Here is an 18,843-nt window from a genome sequence, read left to right on the forward strand (position 1 = left end):
AGTTTTGTGTCAGTGGTAAGAGCCTTGGCCGGTTATAGATAGCGATGAAGTGGAATACGAATAAGCCGTATCAAGATAGAGAAAGCGCTACTAGAAGTGTGCTCCTAATTTAAAGTTAGGATGAGTAATGCAATGTAAAAATAAAGCTTCTAAAGATACGTGTGACAGATGGGTTAAAATATAGCAATGCTTGTAGTACATAATCGGCTATGTAAAAGAATTCCTAATCCTTTTGCATTTTTTTTAGCAAAGAGCTCAATGCAGGTAGCGTTTTCATGTTTATAACAATAAAAGCACATAATCCCATTACATAACACGCAGACAATAATATAAATATCGTGTTCCTTTGGTAAACAGATCTCTATACTAGTTTGGCTAGCCCACCAAGCGTTTGGCTTTGGCAAGCTAGCTTTCTGTACGGATACACATCACGTAGGCTATGACAATAACGGTGACTTTGGTTTCTACCAAATAATCATTTATTAAATTTGTGCTGAGTTAAAACCTGCTGAGTCAATATTTTAAATTGATTTTGCACGAAATCGGCCCTATGGAAGTACACTGTATCAGAAATGTCACTTCAAAGACCATCACTCACGAATGAAAAAAACGATACAGATTTATGGATTTTCACCAGGAGGGATCCGTTTTGATGAAACCAGAAACCGTTAGCGAAAAAAGTGTAGACACCAGCGTGGTGTTCTACCTGTGATTCTACGGTTTCGAGACGAACGCAATTCGCACTTTCAAAGCGCTCGCGGCGAGAGCTCCCTTGTTGAAATGGCTGCATTACAATCCCGATGACGAGCATTCTCGCCATCTGGCACTCACCCCGAATCGCCTTCTTTCGTAAACCCAAAGCACTGCGAGCTGGACGCCTCACCACCATCCGCTCGGAGCCGCGTGTCCGTGGGTAGCAAGGGTGGCCAGAGCAAGCATCTCAGCTACGACCTATAAATCAGCACCGTTGCAGAAGATATCTCGCGTTTCGAAAGCCTTCCCGCAGGGCTAACTTTAGCATAGCGCGACATGCCTCGAATCCACCACTGCAATTCCACCCAAAAATATCGTAAAAAATATCGTCCCGGTGGGATTGGCCTTTCGATTGGCTAACCGGCTGCTGCTTGGGATCTGGTATTTGGTCCCCCCCTCCAAAAATCCGGTCCTGATAACCTGCTGACAACTGATAAAAATGTAGCTATACGGTTGAAATCCATACCGTCTGAAAACTTTCTGTCTGCAAAACCACAAGACCTGTGAAACACGATGTACTTTCCTCGCATGTCACGAGCTTCGGCTCTGAAAAATTAATGGTGAGGACGCGACATATTACGCCCGGCAAAACCACATTCTGCGGCACAGGAGCACGCTGCTCACCCGGATTAAGCGGGTCAAGCACTCGCTTTTCGTTCTGCTCGCCTCTCTGCCAGCCAGCCCTTGTCCCGTTTCGCCCGCCTCGCTTGACTCGCTCAACCGACGCGAGCATCTCGGAAAAAGCAGAAGAGCCACCTACCTGCCAGTACTGCTCCGCTCAGGACTTGGAGTCTTGAGCAGAAAAGCGAACGTCCGTCGTCGCGTGCTGACCCAAGTGGCTTCCTCTTTCCGCCAGTGAGCCACTTGACTGCTTGCTGCATCTGCCAGGCCCAGCCCGCGCATTTGCTGCCCGCGCAGCCAGCGCTCAGGTCAACTCAACCTCAAACCTTCCCACTCAGCAACTTGATCGGCAACTCCGTGTCACCCCGCGACAACGCAAGCAGTTGACATGGCAGCTGCAGCGGGCTCGTCAGCCGAGCCGCAGCACGAGCCTGCGTCCGAAGGAGACGCAGCAGCAACAGCAGCGTCGACTTCCACTGAGCAGCAGCCATCTCCATCCGCGACGGGCGAGTTGCTCGGTCGCGTGGCCACGGAGATCAGCCAGGCCTTCCAGTCGTCACTCGTACAGGTGCGTTGACGCAAACGGAGCTTGTGCGCTTTGCATGGGCTTTGAGCAGCCTTGCGGTGGCTGTTGTCCACGTAGTATCCGCCGCTCTCGCCCACTGTGTGCCCTCCTCGTGACCCTTCCAGATTCCTGAGTGGCCTCAAATCACTGACGATTTTAATTGTGTGTGTGTCTATGAACTTGTGATACGTGGTATTATATGACGATCGAGTAGGTCGTGTCGGACATCGGCCGTGAGTATGGCGTCGAGCCTGGCAAAGTTGCTTGGGTAAGTGTGCAATTTCGTTAGTGTTCGCTGAACGTTCCAGGCTGGTCTTGGCTCCCACCAATGGTGGACCAGTGAAAAGTTAGCCATGTTTGGCATGTGTTAACTCAACTGGACGCCGAGATCCGCGCCTTCCGCTCTTGACTAACTAACGTGATCTGCTGTCTCTGAACACTGGCTATGTCTAAATAGATGGAGAAAGGCGGTGCCGCTGTTGCATTAGCGAGTGAGCAGCTGCATGGGAAGGAACTCGGCGACGACGGCGAGCTCAGCGACGACGTGCGTCGCATCCTACGCGAGCTGCAGACGTCGCGCCTGCAAGTGCGCGAGCTGCAACAAGTCGTGGTCGAGCTGCGTGTCGAACAGCGACTGGCGAAACAGCGCGTCGCGCTCTTCAGCTCGCTGTCCACGAAGCTCAAGCGCGATCTTGTAGACGAACGACTGGCACTCATCGACGCCAAGAACGAAATCAAAGAACTACGACGCAAACGCACTAAAGACGACTCTGGGTCGGTCGGTGCCCGCTCTCCACACTCTCCGCCCTTACAGGAGCAAAGCGACAATCTATGGAGCTCGCCGAACAAGCCCATTACCGGCTCAACGAGCGCTGCTACCGCATCGGGTGCATCTGGTGGAGCGTCGTCGGGCTCGAATCTCATGGCTTTCAACTTTTATCCATCGACTTCTAGAAGGGAACGTGGCCAGGAGAGTGCAGACGAAGACCTTCCGTCGCCGTCGTCCAGCACACAGACACTCCGCAGTACACTGATGGGTCAGTTCTTGCCGTCGTCACTACTAGACTCCCCGCAAATCACGCCCAAACACGTCCGACCTTTTGCTGAAGACACTTTGAGTGAGGACAAAGTGCCGCCCCCTGTGTCTGCACTTGAGGGCGACATGGAGTCGTTTTCACTCACTGCAACCCCCCTTGCGACTAGTCCAACAGTGGAACAACATAAACTTGAAACTGGAGACGGGCATGACGAACAAAAAGAGACAAGCCAGGGGAGACTGGATGCATCCATATCACCACAGCAACTGTCCATGTTGTCGGAGCTGTTTGACGGTATCCCTGTCGACGAGCTGGAGTCGGTCTTGCGACGCTTCGATGGACAGGAATCGGCGTCGATCGACCACATTCTACACACGCATCCGAGCTTTAATCCGGTGCTTGGAGCTACTGGGAGAGGTGAGAGTGGCAGCAGTTTGGCATCCATGGCGTCACCCTTACCGTCGCGTTCATCGTCGACTGGTTACGGCAAGACAAGCCTGCACCACAGCAGCAGTCAGAGCGGACCTCCCCCAGGCTCCTCAAGCAATTGGAAGACGGAGATCTGCATGTACTACATGCAAGGCAAATGCAACAAGACGCGTCGCACCTGTTCGTTTGCTCATGGCGAGAGTGATATGATGCGTTCCACCGGCACAAGCATCGGGACTGGCAACACTAAGCCTGGTCCAAACTACAACAAGACTCGACTCTGCCAAGCTTACGAAAACGGCACATGTCCCAAGTCACGGCGCGACTGCCCCATGGCACACGGAGTTAACGATCTACGCGACGTTGGGTCAGGTAACAGCGGCTCTAGCAGTCAACCGATGCTGCAAGCAGCGACTCCAAGACTACAGAGCTACAAGACCGAACTGTGCTACTACTTCTTGAAGGGCAATTGCAACTACACCAAGGAGGAATGTCGCTTCGCCCACGGACAAAACGACTTACGCACAGTGGAGAGTAATACCGCTCACATCGCCGCCGCAGCCTCAGCCGGTGCTCCTGGTTTTGGAGATTACCCGATGTCACCTGTCCCGCCCCCACCGGCGGTCTCGATGGAGAAACAGCTACAACTTCAGCATCAGTACCAGCAACAATACCACCAGCACAACCAGCCACCAGCACTTCCTCAGCAACACCACCCGTTCCAGCCGCAGCCTCCACCAGCGCAGCCGCAACAGAGTTTCGTGCCTCAACACCAACTTCAGCTGCAGTACTCGTCACGTGGGTCTGGTGGACAGTTCGGTTTCCAGCATCAGCAGTACGACATGGGTCAGCCACAGCAGAACCCGTACATGCAACCACCTTCTGGTCAGTTCCGCTACCTAAAGAGCATGGAGGACAAGCGCTCGACGTCAGTTGGACGTCCCCCGCGACGGGATTCGGGCTCGTCCTGGAGCAGTTTTGACGCGTCGGGTCTGCCACCTTCGGAGTACTAAGACGGGGCCTTTCTTCTACAAGGCCCGTTGCCGTTTTTGAATTTGGATTTGCATTGATCGAGTTTTGTGACCTACACGCAACAAGTATGTAGCCTAGCTGCATGGTACGGTATTTTGATTGCCACGACTTGGCTCCCGTCTGTCGTTCGGAGCGCGAAAGGCAAGCTCAGATGCTGACGATGAAGAAGAAGTGAACAGCTCCAAGCACAAGAAAAGAGAGAGAAAAAAAACAAGCAGCATTGGATGCATACGCGAGAAGTAGTAGCAGTAGTAAGTAGTACATTTGTAGAAAAGCAAGCGCTAGGGCGCACCCGCCCATATATACGATAGAACGATGCCCGCTGCATAATATGTCTGGTACCTTCCATTTGCTTACTCTTCACTACATGTACACCACAGACAGCTTATGAACGGTAATTCACTCGTGGAAACCGTTGGCTTCCACATCGTTTTCGTGGGTCTCGGTGCCGCTGGATCCGAGTGTCGACTGTTGCTGGAAGGCACTAAAGCACCCGAGCAAGTCCTGTACGTTGACTTGCACAGGTACGATGGCTCCGTTGACCACCATCCTCACGGGGCGGTAGAAGGTGGTACCAATGTGCTGTTCCTGCAGAGGCTGAGGTCGCCCGTCGTCCTCTTCGGAGCCCATAGAGCGCTTCCGCTTTAATGCCCCCGTAAGGTCAACATCAGAGTCCACACGCTGAGTATCTCCATGCGGCGTAGTAGCAAAAGTGTTCTCAGTCGACTCCTTCAGTCGACGTTTCGCGGGCTCGACTTTCTTGACGTACACGTAGACCTCGCACTGGAACGTATCCTCCGCTTTGCGCTTAAGGTAGTTCCTGTAGCTCCTGGTCACGCGGTCCTCAAAATTACTGTGCGTTAGCTCCACCAGCTCTGCCTGTTTAGAGTGGGCTCCTGGTCGCATGTAGAGCGCCCGATCTTCGCGTATGTAGCGCTCGCCGCGCACATTCTCCAGCGCTTTGTCCGTACACGTGTCCACCTTGGCACGGAACACGTCCAGACCTTCGGACAGTAAGAAACGGAAGGGCGTGATCCGCAAGTGCTTGCGGGACGTGCGCGAGATGTCCCCGATCTTGACCGTCAGTAGCGCCGTGGCGGCATCGGGTACAGAACGGCGGTCCACATCGGTGCTCATGCTTCTTACTCCTATTAACGAGTGGCGGGAAATAACGCGTCGTAATTGGCTGATAGTCTCACTTTTATTTATCCACCCCCGGAACAATAATGGATCCGAAGGTGCGGGACCTGTACAAGCGCTTCTTGCTAGTGGGGCGCGACTACCCGCTGGGTCTGAGCCACGTGCGTGAGAAGGTCAAAGCTGCATTCTACCAGAAACGTGACCTGACGGACCCTGTTGCTATAAAGAAGGCTATTAAACGCGGTCGCTGGGTGGTGCGCGAGATGGTGGGGGTCATCCAGCTCAAGAAGTATCGCACGCTCAACAGCCGCTATACGTCTGAGGACCTGCGCGAGAAACTTCGCGATATTGAGAACCGCCGGATCTTGGCAGATATCGAGCAACAATACGAAAATGGCGACGGGGGTGACGCTCGGTGAGGTTGAAGTGAACACAGGGGGCGATAATTGTAACGCAGTTGCTGATTTTAAATGACACCACGCCCGAGAATGTATACCGGAATCTGCATTTACACCATTTCAGGTTCGTTCTCCCACCGCAGGAGCCACCCCAGAGCCGACTTGCACATAGGACCGGGCAAATCTCAGTTCAAAACACCCAATGCCTGAGTTCAATACACACAGGTGTCTCTTTTATTTTTTTTGCCAATGTGAAAGTACCAACTTTTGTCATTTCGAAACCATTCGAGAACTCAAAGGCATCCATCCATTCATCGCTTCGCCTCGCGCCCCTTTCGTTTTGGCAGAATGGGTAGCACTTACCCTGAAGACGTTCGTGCACGTGTCCTCGGGGCAGCGAAGGAGGGTGAGAACTGGCGATTGGTAGCAGCTCACAACGGCGTTGTGGTGGAGACTGCGCGGGCTTGGGTGGAATGGTCTCGAATTCTCGAATGGTCTCGAAATGACAAAAACTGGTACTTTCGAAGTAATTAGCAAAAAAATAAAAGAGACACCTGTGTGTATTGAACTCAGGCGTTGGGTGTTTTGAACTGAGATTTGCCCGGTCCTATGGTTGTATCGAACTCCTGCGGTGGGAAGAACGAACCTGAAATGGTGTAGTCTTTCCGTTACTGCTTCTGTTCACTCACAACACTGTGCATTGTCAACATAGTGAAGCATTGCTAATCACAACGAGGTGCTCTCTGGAGAAACGTTCTTGGAAATTCACAAGCGAAGAATTGCTCAATGTTGACGCAATGACTGCAGTCTACTTTGGAAGTTTTATACATGCAAGGATTTAGTATTAATCGAGCATTTCAGTGAGTTAACGCCCATGGTATTGCAACCACAGTTGGACAGCTTTGTCGCCGATTTCTCCGCAAGGTTTGAGGTGCATCGGCTTGGGCCATGCCGCTGCAATTTTAATGCCGTACCGTGCTTCCATTTTCGCTGACGCAACAGCACAGCAAGTCCCAGACGTTGTGTTGGAACAGCGGCACCGCGACCCTCTTTGGTGAGCTACTAGTCAGAAAGAATTGACCAATCATAGGTCTGCAAATTTCCGGATTTGGCTTTGTCTCAGCAGCAACTTCGAGTTGATCGTGGCATTGCAAGCTTTTGCACTGCAGCCACCATCCGATGGTGTGGTCGGATCGCGGCGGTGCTGAGTCCGCCCCTCACTTTGCCACTTGCCTTCTTGGCCGCTTGAGATCGTAACGTTCATGGTGTTCATATCGCTAGAAGATGTCGTCGGCCATCCTTCCGCGGGGACCAACTGCAGCAAGAAGCACTCCATCCAGTGCGAGCTACCCAAACCTACCACCCAAGTGGTGGTGACCCCGGGATCGTCAGCCAAACAGGAAGACACTCCCATTGCCCGCGCAGGGCTCTTCAACCAGCGGGCATCTTCGTCGCTTGTATACTTTGTGCTATACGTGTCGGACAGCGTCATTAAGCAAAAATGGGTGCTCAGCAAAACCACCGCTGACTACTCGCAGCTACGCAAGAGCATCCGTCGAGTCGGAAGCGGATGCAAAGACCCCGCGTGCTGTGGCCACATGCAACGGGTTATCAAGGCGTCTCCGAGTCTCACAACACGACGTATATGGGGCTTCTCCACACAGTACGATCAATGCAATGCGTTCCAGACCTTCGTGAACGACTTGGTGCTGAGTGTCCTGGGACGCGACACTCAGTGCGAGTTCATGCAACAGACACGACACATTGTCGAGGAATTTCTCGACGTCACACACCAACGAGCCAACGCTATCGACCGCGTGCTCCGTCATGAAAATCCAGCCACTTCACCGACAGAAGCTCCATTGAAACCTTGTCCAGCAGGTCAAGACTGTGGCAACGCGAGTGACGACAGCTCCGAGTGCCCGATCTGCTGTGGCGATTTGGCCGACGACCAAACGCTGCGTCTGCCGTGCGGCCACAACTACCACGCCGGATGCGTGCGTGTGTGGCTGAACCTCCAGCACACGTGTCCTGTGTGTCGTCAACAGCTCAACGAGGGCGTCATCCCAGACAACTAGCACGTCAATCGGTGACGTAGAATAACAAGTCAACAAAGTGTACAAACGTAATGTAAAGACAATCAAACAAAAGCTCATAAGTCTACACAATCTATAACTCAAGAAAAGGGGAAGGAGAAGCTGTGGCACTTGGTCGCTGGTTTCTATAAGGTCGGTTCTTCTTAGGTTACGGTGTGTAGCGAGACTAACTGTTGAGCCTCGCTGTTTCTATTTCGCTAAACTAGTTGCTGCTTCCCTCACTCGTGGTGCTGGTCTTCTCGTCGTCCTCGTAGTAGGACGTGCCGTAAGCCAGGAAAAACTCCTCGCGTACTGCCACTTCCTTCCATGTGACGATGTACAGCTGATTCAAAATTATGGGACTTTTCGTGTCTTGAGGGTTCTCAATCACACAGCCAGGTACAAGAATGCAGTTATTGTAGAACCCAGAAGCGTCCCAATAGACATCCGCTGGGTATTCATACACTCGGTCGTTCGGGAACCCGCCAACCGAGCCGTCCGCATCCACCAAACCGTCGAAAGGCATCAAACGATGACCATACTGCGTCTGGAACTTGTCGACATCTCGCACTGTACCGTTGACGACGACAAACGTCTCGCCCAACTCGCCACATCGCGCGACTTTGTTCAGTCCGTCATGGTGCATTTCCTTTGTGATGCGACGGACACCGAAGATACAGACAACGGAGAACGCCGGCCACGCGTGATCCGACAGGTTAAATAGCCCCCTTCCGGCATTAGGGATGCCGGAAGCCGCGACACCAACGGTGCCATTATCATTTGTCTCTTGGTACGTGATAGTTTTCAGGTCCACCTTCTTGAACAGCAGCATGGGAGGCTTCGGGATACGTCGCTTCACTGCGGCCAGCTCGGCGTCTGTAAGCTCGGAGTGAGGAGAGCTCGAGGCTTCGCTTTCAGTGACAGGAGATGAAGAAGCGCTAACGCTCTCCAGCCTTCGCTTTTTCCTAAATTAATAAGAAGCATAACTGTTAAAAGTGGCTCTTTTCATCAGATAATGACAACAAATAACGACGCAAACGTACTTTGCTTCCCTGTCGAACATGGAAGACATCTTCATCTGGCGAGAGATCATGCTTTTCATTGCTGACGAATAAGCCTTCATAGGATTCTTAGTTGCAAGGACCTTCTGGCACAGCTTGACCATGTGCACTGAAGGATTTGCCACCATGTGATGGCGACAGCGATGGCAGATTTCTTTTGCAATATAGCATAGATCCGATTTCGACTTGACTTTGGCCACCATTTCGCGCGCCATTGTGTCCAGCTTGAACACTTTCGTCAGCTCTGCCACGAGTGTACTGGTCTTCACCTTCGACTCGTCCTCGACTGACTTGACGATCGCGTCTGTTGCTGGACTATTGGCAAATTGGGTCGTCTTGACTCGCCTGACTTTACCGAACACAAACGCAGAGGGGTTCAGACACTTGACATGCTCCATTTTCTTCCACATGTCGTCTAGTAAGAACTGATCAATGTCAGACACCGCACGTGCTGCTGTTGGATCCAGATCCCACGTGCACAAGAAGGCGTCACGCAGCAAAGCCAGCGAGCCTTTGGCGCGTTTTCTTTTCCCAGCGCTCGAAGATGTCGAAGCGTGTAGCAGCCATGGCATAATCGACTTGGTGTAGTGATGCAAGAACATCTCACCACCTCGTCGACCGCCTTTCTCGGACGGCAGCCAGTTGTTAAAGCCGAAATACTTGGTATTAAGGGCGAGGACTGCATCCAGCTCCTCCATCTCCTGCGGTGACGCACGTCCAAGGTAAATTTCCCACGGACCCGGCTGAATGCTGTGCTTCTTCATAAACGCCACAACTTCGGGCGGCGCTGAAGGTTTGATGGGCGATGAGGACGCATCTGACGCCTCTCGCTCCAACCTCTCGAGCGTTTCATCAACCTTTAGAATAGGATCATCTTTTGACGCATCCTCGTCTTCTAGGGGTGCCGCGTGCTGCAGTCCCCACTTGGACCAGAACTCAAACACTGCTCGGACATTCGGCTGCACAATAGACACCAAATACACGCCGTCAATCTCCCCTATTCACACTCGCAACTACCAATCACATACGTACATTATGCTTCGCGTCGCCTTGCAGTTTTTGCGTCAGTCGGAACAAAATCTTCTCCAGAGATAACACCAACGCCGACTCGCGCATCTTGGCATTTCGCTCTGTTTGCGGGTAATTCGCACGCACCGACTTGACGACATCGTGCACGACGTAAACAATACTCGCTCTCGCTTTCGACGACTGCATGGCGTCCATCGACTGCGCTAATTTCTGGCAAATCGCGACGTGCAAATGATGATGACGAACAATAAACTTGGAACAAGCCTAAAAAACGACATGAGATCGCGCATAACGGTCAATTCTTGCGATCGTCGACACGCATCATCAGTAAACAAATGGCCATAGAACGCACCTGAATCGCCGATGGCTTCGTATCCAACTGGTCCATAAGCAAGTCAAACTCCAGCATAGGATCACCGAAAGTGTCGGAAATCGCCTTGGCCGTCGATTCCAGCTCCTCCATGACTTTCATGCGCTTGTGCAGCTTCTCCTCCATCTCCACGTTCACTTCTGACACTATAAAACCAATTACCACGCCATCTCGATCTGTACACAAAGATTTAAGCGAGTCCGGACTCGCTCCTGCAATCATACAAATTAATCGCCATTAAGAAAACAAAGTACCGCTGATTTAACCCATTTTACAGCCCACATACCGCTTTTCCGTAGTCGATGCAGACACTTGAGACCTTTAAGAACCACTGGGACCAGAAGATACAGCGTAAAGTTGAACGTGGAGGCCACGAATTGCACGCACAGTGCGCACTCGTGTTTCTTCATGTATACTTTCATCTCCTCGCAGTTCTTGGCGAAGAATTTACAGAAGAAGCCTTTCTGTGGGATCGCAGACAGCTTGGCTTTCGTTCCGACCGCCAGGCGACGCGGGAATTCCCGCAACAGCGAGCGTTTCTCAGCTGGTAGTCGACCCACCAGGTCGATGGAGCGACCTTGGAATTTGACGTCCAGCCGCCAGTTGTCGGTCATTCTAGATGGACCAGAGGCGTAGGAATGACCTGGACAGGTTTAGATGCTTGAAAGTGGTGTGATGGGAGCGTTTGAGCTGCAGCCACGAGTCGAAAAACGTAAGAAGCCGGTACGACGCACTTCCTGCCACTTGAAGAGCTGCGCCGAAGGCTCTACGCTGTGTTTAAGCGCCGAAGGTACGGCTGATGATACGTGGGCGCGGATGCCTGGGACCGCACTGTCTCGGTGTCAAGGGTGAAGGCGTAGACGCAGCAAGAGAGGCTGACGTGAAGCGCTTCCCTCTGAGCAGGGAGATGCCGATAAATGGGAGACTGCCTGGCCACCGAACCCGCAGGGTATAAAATGGATTGCATGTGGATTCGCTGAAATTGTTTTTTTTCGAAGCTGCTCGTGAGCTGATTGGCTGATTGAGAAGAGAGACGCCTCACACCAAATTCACACGAAGCCATCTGATGATCCAAGGATGTGCTGAGTGAGCCTACTGGAGTCGAGAAAGCGCCGGTAAATGCGCGTCTAACCTCCCAGCGTGTCACTCGCCGTTTAACTTAGCTAGACGTATATGCGGAGATCGAGCCACAACGTGCAGCTTCTTTCGCAACGCCGGACTCCCGCAAGAATCCTACATGGACAGTATCAAAAATCCTGCTCCAAGCTCTGAATAATGCGTTCTCGTACATGACGTTACAGGCAACCCGCGCAGAATTAAAAGTGTTTGTGTCGGCTGCATATGCTCGGGAATATGACTGTTTTGGCTGGGGCTGCCTCTTCGATTGCCGAGAGGCCAACAGCGAACGGGCTGGCCGACCATGGCGCTTCCACCACCAAAAAACAATATCTGAAACAAACAAGATGCGTGTATAATACAAACAAATTACTTCGTAGTATCAAATTACTTCGCCGAAGAGTGAAGACTGATCGCAACTTTGGGGTCTCGAATTTGAGTTTTTTTGGCGCCAAAAGTGCCCATAAAAATGTCTCACGAAGATCACAAAGCCAGTTCGCGCCCATCTCACCCAAGTACGTGGCAGTGCCACGGCCTCGATCACTGGTCGGCCTGCGAGATGCCTCGGATAATCCCCTCGGCCGTGCCCAACAAGTTCACAGGCGACTTGCCGTCCGTGATGAGGTAGCCGCTGAGTCCCAGCGCCTCCAGCATCTTGACTTGTCCGTCGGGGCCTGCACGCGCCAGCGCCACGAGCGTCTCCTGTCCCACGCTGCTCACCATTTGCTGGAACTTCTCGGCCTCGATGGCCATGAGCTCGCGCTTCTTGTGGATTTCGACGCCAGCGAGTCGCTCAGCGTGCGCAACATTCAGGGTCTGGTCCTCCTTCATGCGGGCTCGTGTTCGATACGCTCGGCTTTGGTGCGCAGCTCCGCTTGGCGCACGGCTGCCTGGCCTTCAATCTCCGCCGCCTGGGCTTGGGCACGTGCACGACTCACAGCGGCAGCTTCTTCTTCGACAGCTTTACACTCGGCTGTGAGCTGCACGAGGTTCTTGCGCGCTTGTTCAGCGCTCGACTGGTTGTCAAGCTGCTGTGTGAGCAACTCGCCCTTGGCTGCTTCCTCCTCCTTCATTGCGATGGCTTTGGCGCGCGCTTCCTGCGATTTAGTCGTGATTTCAATGGCCAGTTGCACAGATTTCTGCAGACTTTCACGTGTGAGCTGATCAACCGGCTCAGCCGATTGGATGTCGACGTTGGTGATACAAAGATTGTTAGCGGGGAACATCAATTCGTCGCGTAGTTTGTTGTTCTCGTCGAGGCCGAAAATGGACGTTCGGATGATCTGCGCGCTGTGTTTGTGGAAATGATCGAAGTTCTGTACCGCCACAGCTCCACGAATACGTGAAGCCAGAGTCTTGCAGGCGTCACCAGTGAAATCTTTGACGTTGAATACCTTGGCTGCATCGACCGGTTTCGAGGAATCGACGCGGAACCGCCAGTTGTAGGCGATAGTGAGCGACAGTCGCGCGTGGTCTGACGTCTCAACAATTATCTGGTCTCGCATGAAGTCCGGTCCGAGCTGCAGACACAAAGTTCGGATCACATTTGGCTCCTTCGGCACACCGCCAGAAAGACGAAGCACTGTGAATTGCTCATCCGGCTCCAGCATTACAAGTGTCGGCCCGAACAAGATACGCGAGGACGTGGTCTTGTAGTCGTATACTTGGATCCCTGCGTTGTGTGGCACCTCAAATGTCACTACACGCGTCGGGTCACGTTGACGTGGAGCACCCGTGGCCGTGTCCCATGGTCGACCAAGACTTGCCGTCAGTTTATTCGACTGGGTCGGGTCAACAACGTACGCCGAGCCTCCTACTTGTGACGATAGCAGCTCTTCCACAGCTGGCGACAGGTGTTTGCTCCACAATTCTTCCGTGGCTTGCAACATGTACGTCTCGCCTTTCACAGCTCGAACATGCCCCGTTTTGCGTTCACGTACATAGACTCCTTCATTGATGTCAAGTGGAATAGCACAACGAGTCTCCAACACTGTGACTTGGATCGGTGGGATGTATTCACGAGGCCCATGCACCATCCAACGCTCCCCAGCCTCACGTCGGACACCGCCGCGCTTCTTTTTGGTAGACGATTCACTGTCCTCCCCTTCCGGTTCGCCTTCTTCATGGTCGGAATGCTCCACAAACGGCTCAACTGCTTGGAGCAAAACTGCCTCGTCGTCGGCTAATACGATGATATCTTCGACTCGACCGTTCTCCAGCTGCTCGTGAGGTTGCAAAAAGAAGGAAGCTTCGCCCTTACGCAGCTCGCGAGTGCCTCGATGTTGCACTCCGTTCACCACAGGATCTACGACGATGCAGTACTGGCGGTTAGTGAGAATTGTGGCGTTCACGTAGCCGATAATCTCTTCATGGACGTCTTGCACGTGCGTCTCGGTGGTTTCCGTCGTGATGAGCCACTCTTCACCAGCGCGACGTGAGGTGCCGTACACGTCTTTGAACGTACGCAACGCACGCAAATGCAGAGCTGTATCTTGTGTCAATACATGCGCTTGCAGCGTCTCGACATGCACCTCGTCGATCTGCGGGAGATACGCACCCGGCGTACGGACCAGCCACTCTTCTCCAGCATCTCGTTCAATGCCTTGCGAGTCGGTGCACTTCTTCTCCGCACGAAACTTGATCGCTTGGTTCTTTTTTACTACGATGGCGTGTACGACGGTCACGATCTCCTCCTCCACGCGCGGGTAGTACGTTGCCGGTCCCACGAATAGCCATTCGTCACCGGCCACGTATTTGTCGGTTTTGCGTCTTGCTCGGATGCGTAGTGCTGTGTCAACAGGCACGATACGAAGCTCTCGGATCTCACCAACCTGCTCCTCGCCTGGATACAAAGGAAACGGTTCCGGGTACTTGTCGAAGATGCGGAACTCGATCTCGCCGTGCTTGAGCTTGGCCTGGTCGAATGCATCACGTACGATCTTGCCGTCTTCAGAACGTACGACGGGGTTACGCACTTCCACGTAATGCTGCGCTGGTAACACGATCATGTTCTGAGGAGGCGTCATGACGTGCTCATGCTCTTGGCGCGTGTACGTCAGCGGACCCGCCAGCACACGTGACACGTTGGAGTTGGTGTCTAGCACGTGCACATACTTGTAGGGTGGCAGGCGGATCACGCGCGGACTGCCTTCGCTGTTGTTAGCCATGCTTAGCACCGAGACTTGGAGTGGGAAGGTTGAGCTTGTGCTTGAGAGTAAAAGTGGAAATGAAGTTTGATGACCGTCGCGATCTTCTGTCAACCCAGGTGTGTCAATGGGTTGATTTTAGTATGGGTACACGTTTTTACCAGTTGGTGATGTCCCAATTTGCACACGACAATTCCTCCAGCTTGCAAAGAATTCGATCTTCACTTGCTTCGATGGCCTGTTGGTCTTGGGATACTTGCAGCATGTGCTGGACAAGTACTGCTGGTTCATGATGGTTAGCCTCGTCGTTGCAGTAGCAAGAGTTGCCTCCTAATGAGAATCGGAAATTATTTTCTACAGTGTATTACAATCTGCCGGTCAGCGCTGTCGACGCAATCTTCAGTGGCTGGTTATTCGGTCATTAACCACGTACTTAAGTTCTTGCAGCTTGAGACTTATTGTTAACTCAGAAAACACATTCATATCATGTGTATACGGTAAAGAGCTTGACCATGCTCACGAACTTAAGGATCACTGCTCGCCCCGCAACCAAATTCCGTAGCTGGATCAAAATTGCTCGTGATAGTAGGACGTAGATAAACTAGCTGTCAATATCTAAGAAATTTGGGAGAATAGGATTTCATGTCACGGCTTTCCGCAGTTCTAATGCACTATGACACTTACGCTTCTTCACCATCCTGTAAAACACAACAAAACGTTAGGACGTCGTACTGTTCAAGCAAACACCTCCGTCTATTGTACCTCGATGTCGTCGTCACGAACTCGAGCACGTCCCGTTCGTTCGCGCTTAGCTGGCGCACGCTTAGGAGAGCCGTCTCGTTCTCGTTTCGCACCGGTTGCGTTGTCCTTCGACACATCTTTCTCCGGCTTCTTCTCGTCATTTTGCTCTTCTTTCACATGTTCATCTTCAGCCTTGGGTGTTAGGGTGGAGGCATCCACTGAATCCTTGCTTGCGTCATTGGTATCAAGTCCAAGAATGCCCTTAACCAGAGAGCCCGTACCCTGGACCGCCAGTTCCAAATGGCCCACACTTTCTTTCATCGCAGCACGCATCGTGCGCCAGCAGACCATCTCATCCTTGTCCGGCCAGTACTCCTCTTCAATGCCATTCTCAGGGTCCCACGCCTCTTTAAAGCGGTCCGTATACGTTGCCAACGAGACTTCCGTAGCTAAATTTTCATACCGAGCCAACAACATTAGATGAGGCTGCTAAAACCCACGGAGGACAAGCCAAGAAGAGCGCATTAAGACGTTCCAATACGCACCTCTTTCCTTGCCCTTAATCTTCTCCAAGATCTGCGATGGCTTGGAGCTCTCCGACAGAATCTGCTCTAGAAGAGGTGAGGTTAATTGACGTCGTGCACGCTTCACAACTGGTTTCGAAGCAGTCGAAGCGTCTTTCTCCTTCGCAGATGGATACCTCTCGTATCCTGGACATTTTTCCTGCTTCCACTTGACCCAATTGCGCTCCCGCTCCAGAACGTAAGTCACCATCTCACTGAAGCCTTCGCCATCCGAAGGTGTTTGCTTCAGCAATGCAACTACACGCTCAGTCAGTTCCGCGAGCTTTGCCTTGGGCGTCGTACTGCCCAGAGGCGGTTTGGCCCTTGCCAAGTCGTTGAACAGAATGAGGAACTGGGTGAGCATGCATTCACGCAGAATCGGGTCACGCAATTGCAGTCTGAAGAGACGGCTGTTGGTCAGGTATTTGGGCTGGAAAAAGTGCTCCTGGGTGTTGTGGTCCGTAGCGTTCTTGTCAGAATCGCCATCAGACTCGTGCATAGCGATATCTGCTGAATGGATGGGGCCTTCGGTTAAGTCTCGCGAGCGCTCCAGGTCATCTGGTGAGAACGCGTTGCCTTCAAACGCTGCCAGCACCACATTCAGCTCCGTGAACTGAGTAAAACATTTAGACATATAAAATTAAACGCTTCTAGATCAGTAAAGCAGCAAGCCACTCCACATACAAACTTCTCCCAGTTTTCCGCTGACTGCGTGGCCATCTGATGCTCTCGGAAGAAACCCTGCAAGTCCCAAAACGTGCGGTACAAATTGTAGTCGATCGGACCGACATCGGCGCTTGGATCGCTGTCAATCTACAAACGAGAAGCACACAACAGACGGTCAGTATGAGCATTCTTTCAGCCTTCAGAACACTGGGAGAGGCTACTTGCCTCCAGTCCAGAAACAACTTCGGAAGCCTTCGCGACATCTGTCGCCTCAGCCAGATCAAACGCATCTTGTTCTTCGAACACCGTTACATTCGTCACATTGGCTTTGCCCGTCAGATTCACCGCCGATCGCTCAGACAGTGCGAACGTAAACGACAAGAACACCAGGATTTTGCCGCAGAACACGCTGTTGTGGGTCTTGGATAAGCGACGTAGTAGCGCATTGCACATTCGTAATAGACACAGCGAAGCTTTGGTGGTGCGGCCCTTTTCAGCAATGAAAGCCGGCTTCTTGGTCAACAAACACGAGACGTCAGCTCCATAGACCTTGTAGCTGTAAAACACGATCGAGACGTACCGTTGTGAGCTTGTCCTTGCGAGACTCGAGCAGATCCCACACCTTCTCGCATGTATTGATGGTCTGGCCTTCCATCAGATCCTCCAGAACTTTGTAGGGCGTGCTGTTGACCAGGAATCCGCTGGTCACACCGGCGATACACAGGTCTAGTAGCGCTGGGACACCTACGCTGCTGGGCGTGGCGTGGGCCTCCGTCATGAACTTCCAAGACAATTTCTCAACCACCTTCTGCACTGCCAAATCCAGCACATTGTGTGTGAATTCCTGTGGTCGCGGGGTCTTCAGCACATTCTCCACAGCCTCCAGCGTGCGGCGATGCAGCCGATCCAGACGCGACAGCGCGTCATCGCGAGCGAAAAAGTCGCCGATCGAGGCCTGAAAGGACAGTAGGTGACGTTAGCGGCGGCAAGAAGCATGGACAGGAAGTAAGGTAGCACGGCACCTCCGCCGTCTTGGCCAGCTCCAGCGCCATTTTGAGTGTCGGCGTTTTTTAAAAAAAAAATCTATTAAAGAAAAAAAAAACGCTTTGGTTTTTTTTTTAAGAAAAAAGAACACGCTGTGTGCTGCACACATAAATATTGCTATCCGGACACAAAATGGTACAGTATACCGAAATTCGTAATCGGGCTTTACTGGATGGGGGTCGGACACAGGGGCTAATGGTAACCAAATATCATATGATATTTTCCTAATAATAGTACTATTTTTGATATTAAATGTTAATAGTAGCACATTTTTGCAAAAGCTAACATAATATTTTAATATTAACTCGGAGAACTGAAAAATATCAGATACTACATGATATTTTATGATATTTTTCCACTTAAGTACGTTTCTTGCCACCTTACCCTCTGTGAACCGAGCGGAGCCAAATAACTTTTTCGATCAGGTTCTACAGAAAAGCAGTAGGCTTTAAGACTGACGACTATTTGCACTAGTATTTCACTGTGACACAGACAAAGGCGGAAAACTGCAAACGCTTGCAGCTGTTTAACGTTGATAGAGCGAAATCAAGACATTTGCTCTTGTTCTCTACCGATCTCCTCGTCCACATCGTGCGTATAATAAACCTGCTGCCTGTGGCGCTAGATTAATGCGCTGAGCAGTGCCAACACACGACGCCAACCTTGCCGTCACTCTCACAATTGTGGTTGATTAGTAATACTTCAGCTAGTCGAGCGTTAACGACATCTAATTGGTACATTTAGCCTGATTACGCAATCTTGTAAAAATATAATATCGTACTAACTAATATTAAGTTGATATTTAATGATATCATATTGTCTAGAAGAAAATATTAGGTGATATTTTTTTATATTAGCTGGTGTACAGGTGATATTTTCACAATATTAACTTCACCGATTTTGGAGTTACCATTAACCCCTGGTCGGACAGCGCCATTGATACCGGTACCGGTATCTTCCTTTAACTAATTTAGATTACGCCCGCCGGTCTCTTACTAACAGCGATGTCGCCACTCCCAACTGCATCGCCCCTCATTTAACATTTATTTACCGGTAT

General features: G+C 51.7%; 7 protein-coding genes across 7 annotated transcripts; 3 read left to right on the forward strand and 4 right to left on the reverse strand.

Moving 5' to 3' along the window:
- Positions 1 to 1,608: 1,608 nt before the first annotated feature.
- Positions 1,609 to 5,109, forward strand: PITG_07041 (uncharacterized protein; the record flags this gene model as incomplete). The annotated part of the gene is made up of 3 exons (XM_002904961.1): positions 1,609 to 1,942; positions 2,154 to 2,207; positions 2,397 to 5,109. 3 exons carry the CDS (start codon positions 1,763 to 1,765, stop codon positions 4,416 to 4,418), a joined length of 2,256 nt encoding a protein of 751 aa, XP_002905007.1.
- PITG_07042 (uncharacterized protein) lies at positions 4,837 to 5,574 on the reverse strand (the record flags this gene model as incomplete). The annotated part of the gene is made up of 2 exons (XM_002904962.1): positions 4,837 to 5,025; positions 5,209 to 5,574. 2 exons carry the CDS (start codon positions 5,572 to 5,574, stop codon positions 4,837 to 4,839), a joined length of 555 nt encoding a protein of 184 aa, XP_002905008.1.
- Positions 5,575 to 5,663: 89 nt separating this feature from the next.
- On the forward strand, positions 5,664 to 5,996 carry PITG_07043 (uncharacterized protein; the record flags this gene model as incomplete). The annotated part of the gene is made up of 1 exon (XM_002904963.1): positions 5,664 to 5,996. One exon carries the CDS (start codon positions 5,664 to 5,666, stop codon positions 5,994 to 5,996), a length of 333 nt encoding a protein of 110 aa, XP_002905009.1.
- A 1,241-nt stretch (positions 5,997 to 7,237) lies between these two features.
- Positions 7,238 to 8,053, forward strand: PITG_07044 (uncharacterized protein; the record flags this gene model as incomplete). Its single annotated transcript, XM_002904964.1, has 2 exons — positions 7,238 to 7,261; positions 7,322 to 8,053. 2 exons carry the CDS (start codon positions 7,238 to 7,240, stop codon positions 8,051 to 8,053), a joined length of 756 nt encoding a protein of 251 aa, XP_002905010.1.
- Positions 8,054 to 8,196: 143 nt separating this feature from the next.
- PITG_07045 (uncharacterized protein) lies at positions 8,197 to 11,324 on the reverse strand (the record flags this gene model as incomplete). The annotated part of the gene is made up of 5 exons (XM_002904965.1): positions 8,197 to 9,008; positions 9,090 to 10,070; positions 10,144 to 10,404; positions 10,493 to 10,722; positions 10,797 to 11,324. The coding sequence occupies 5 exons, from the start codon at positions 11,122 to 11,124 to the stop codon at positions 8,274 to 8,276; spliced, it is 2,535 nt and encodes an 844-aa protein (XP_002905011.1).
- An 842-nt stretch (positions 11,325 to 12,166) lies between these two features.
- Positions 12,167 to 14,793, reverse strand: PITG_07046 (major vault protein; the record flags this gene model as incomplete). Its single annotated transcript, XM_002904966.1, has 3 exons — positions 12,167 to 12,451; positions 12,511 to 13,701; positions 13,768 to 14,793. The coding sequence occupies 3 exons, from the start codon at positions 14,791 to 14,793 to the stop codon at positions 12,167 to 12,169; spliced, it is 2,502 nt and encodes an 833-aa protein (XP_002905012.1).
- A 659-nt stretch (positions 14,794 to 15,452) lies between these two features.
- Positions 15,453 to 17,794, reverse strand: PITG_07047 (THO complex subunit, putative; the record flags this gene model as incomplete). Its single annotated transcript, XM_002904967.1, has 7 exons — positions 15,453 to 15,470; positions 15,535 to 15,962; positions 16,059 to 16,689; positions 16,761 to 16,889; positions 17,055 to 17,231; positions 17,323 to 17,697; positions 17,765 to 17,794. 7 exons carry the CDS (start codon positions 17,792 to 17,794, stop codon positions 15,453 to 15,455), a joined length of 1,788 nt encoding a protein of 595 aa, XP_002905013.1.
- Positions 17,795 to 18,843: the final 1,049 nt, after the last annotated feature.

The sequence above is a fragment of the Phytophthora infestans genome, genomic scaffold (genome assembly GCF_000142945.1).
Source record: "Phytophthora infestans T30-4 supercont1.10 genomic scaffold, whole genome shotgun sequence".
NCBI lineage: Eukaryota > Oomycota > Peronosporomycetes > Peronosporales > Peronosporaceae > Phytophthora > Phytophthora infestans.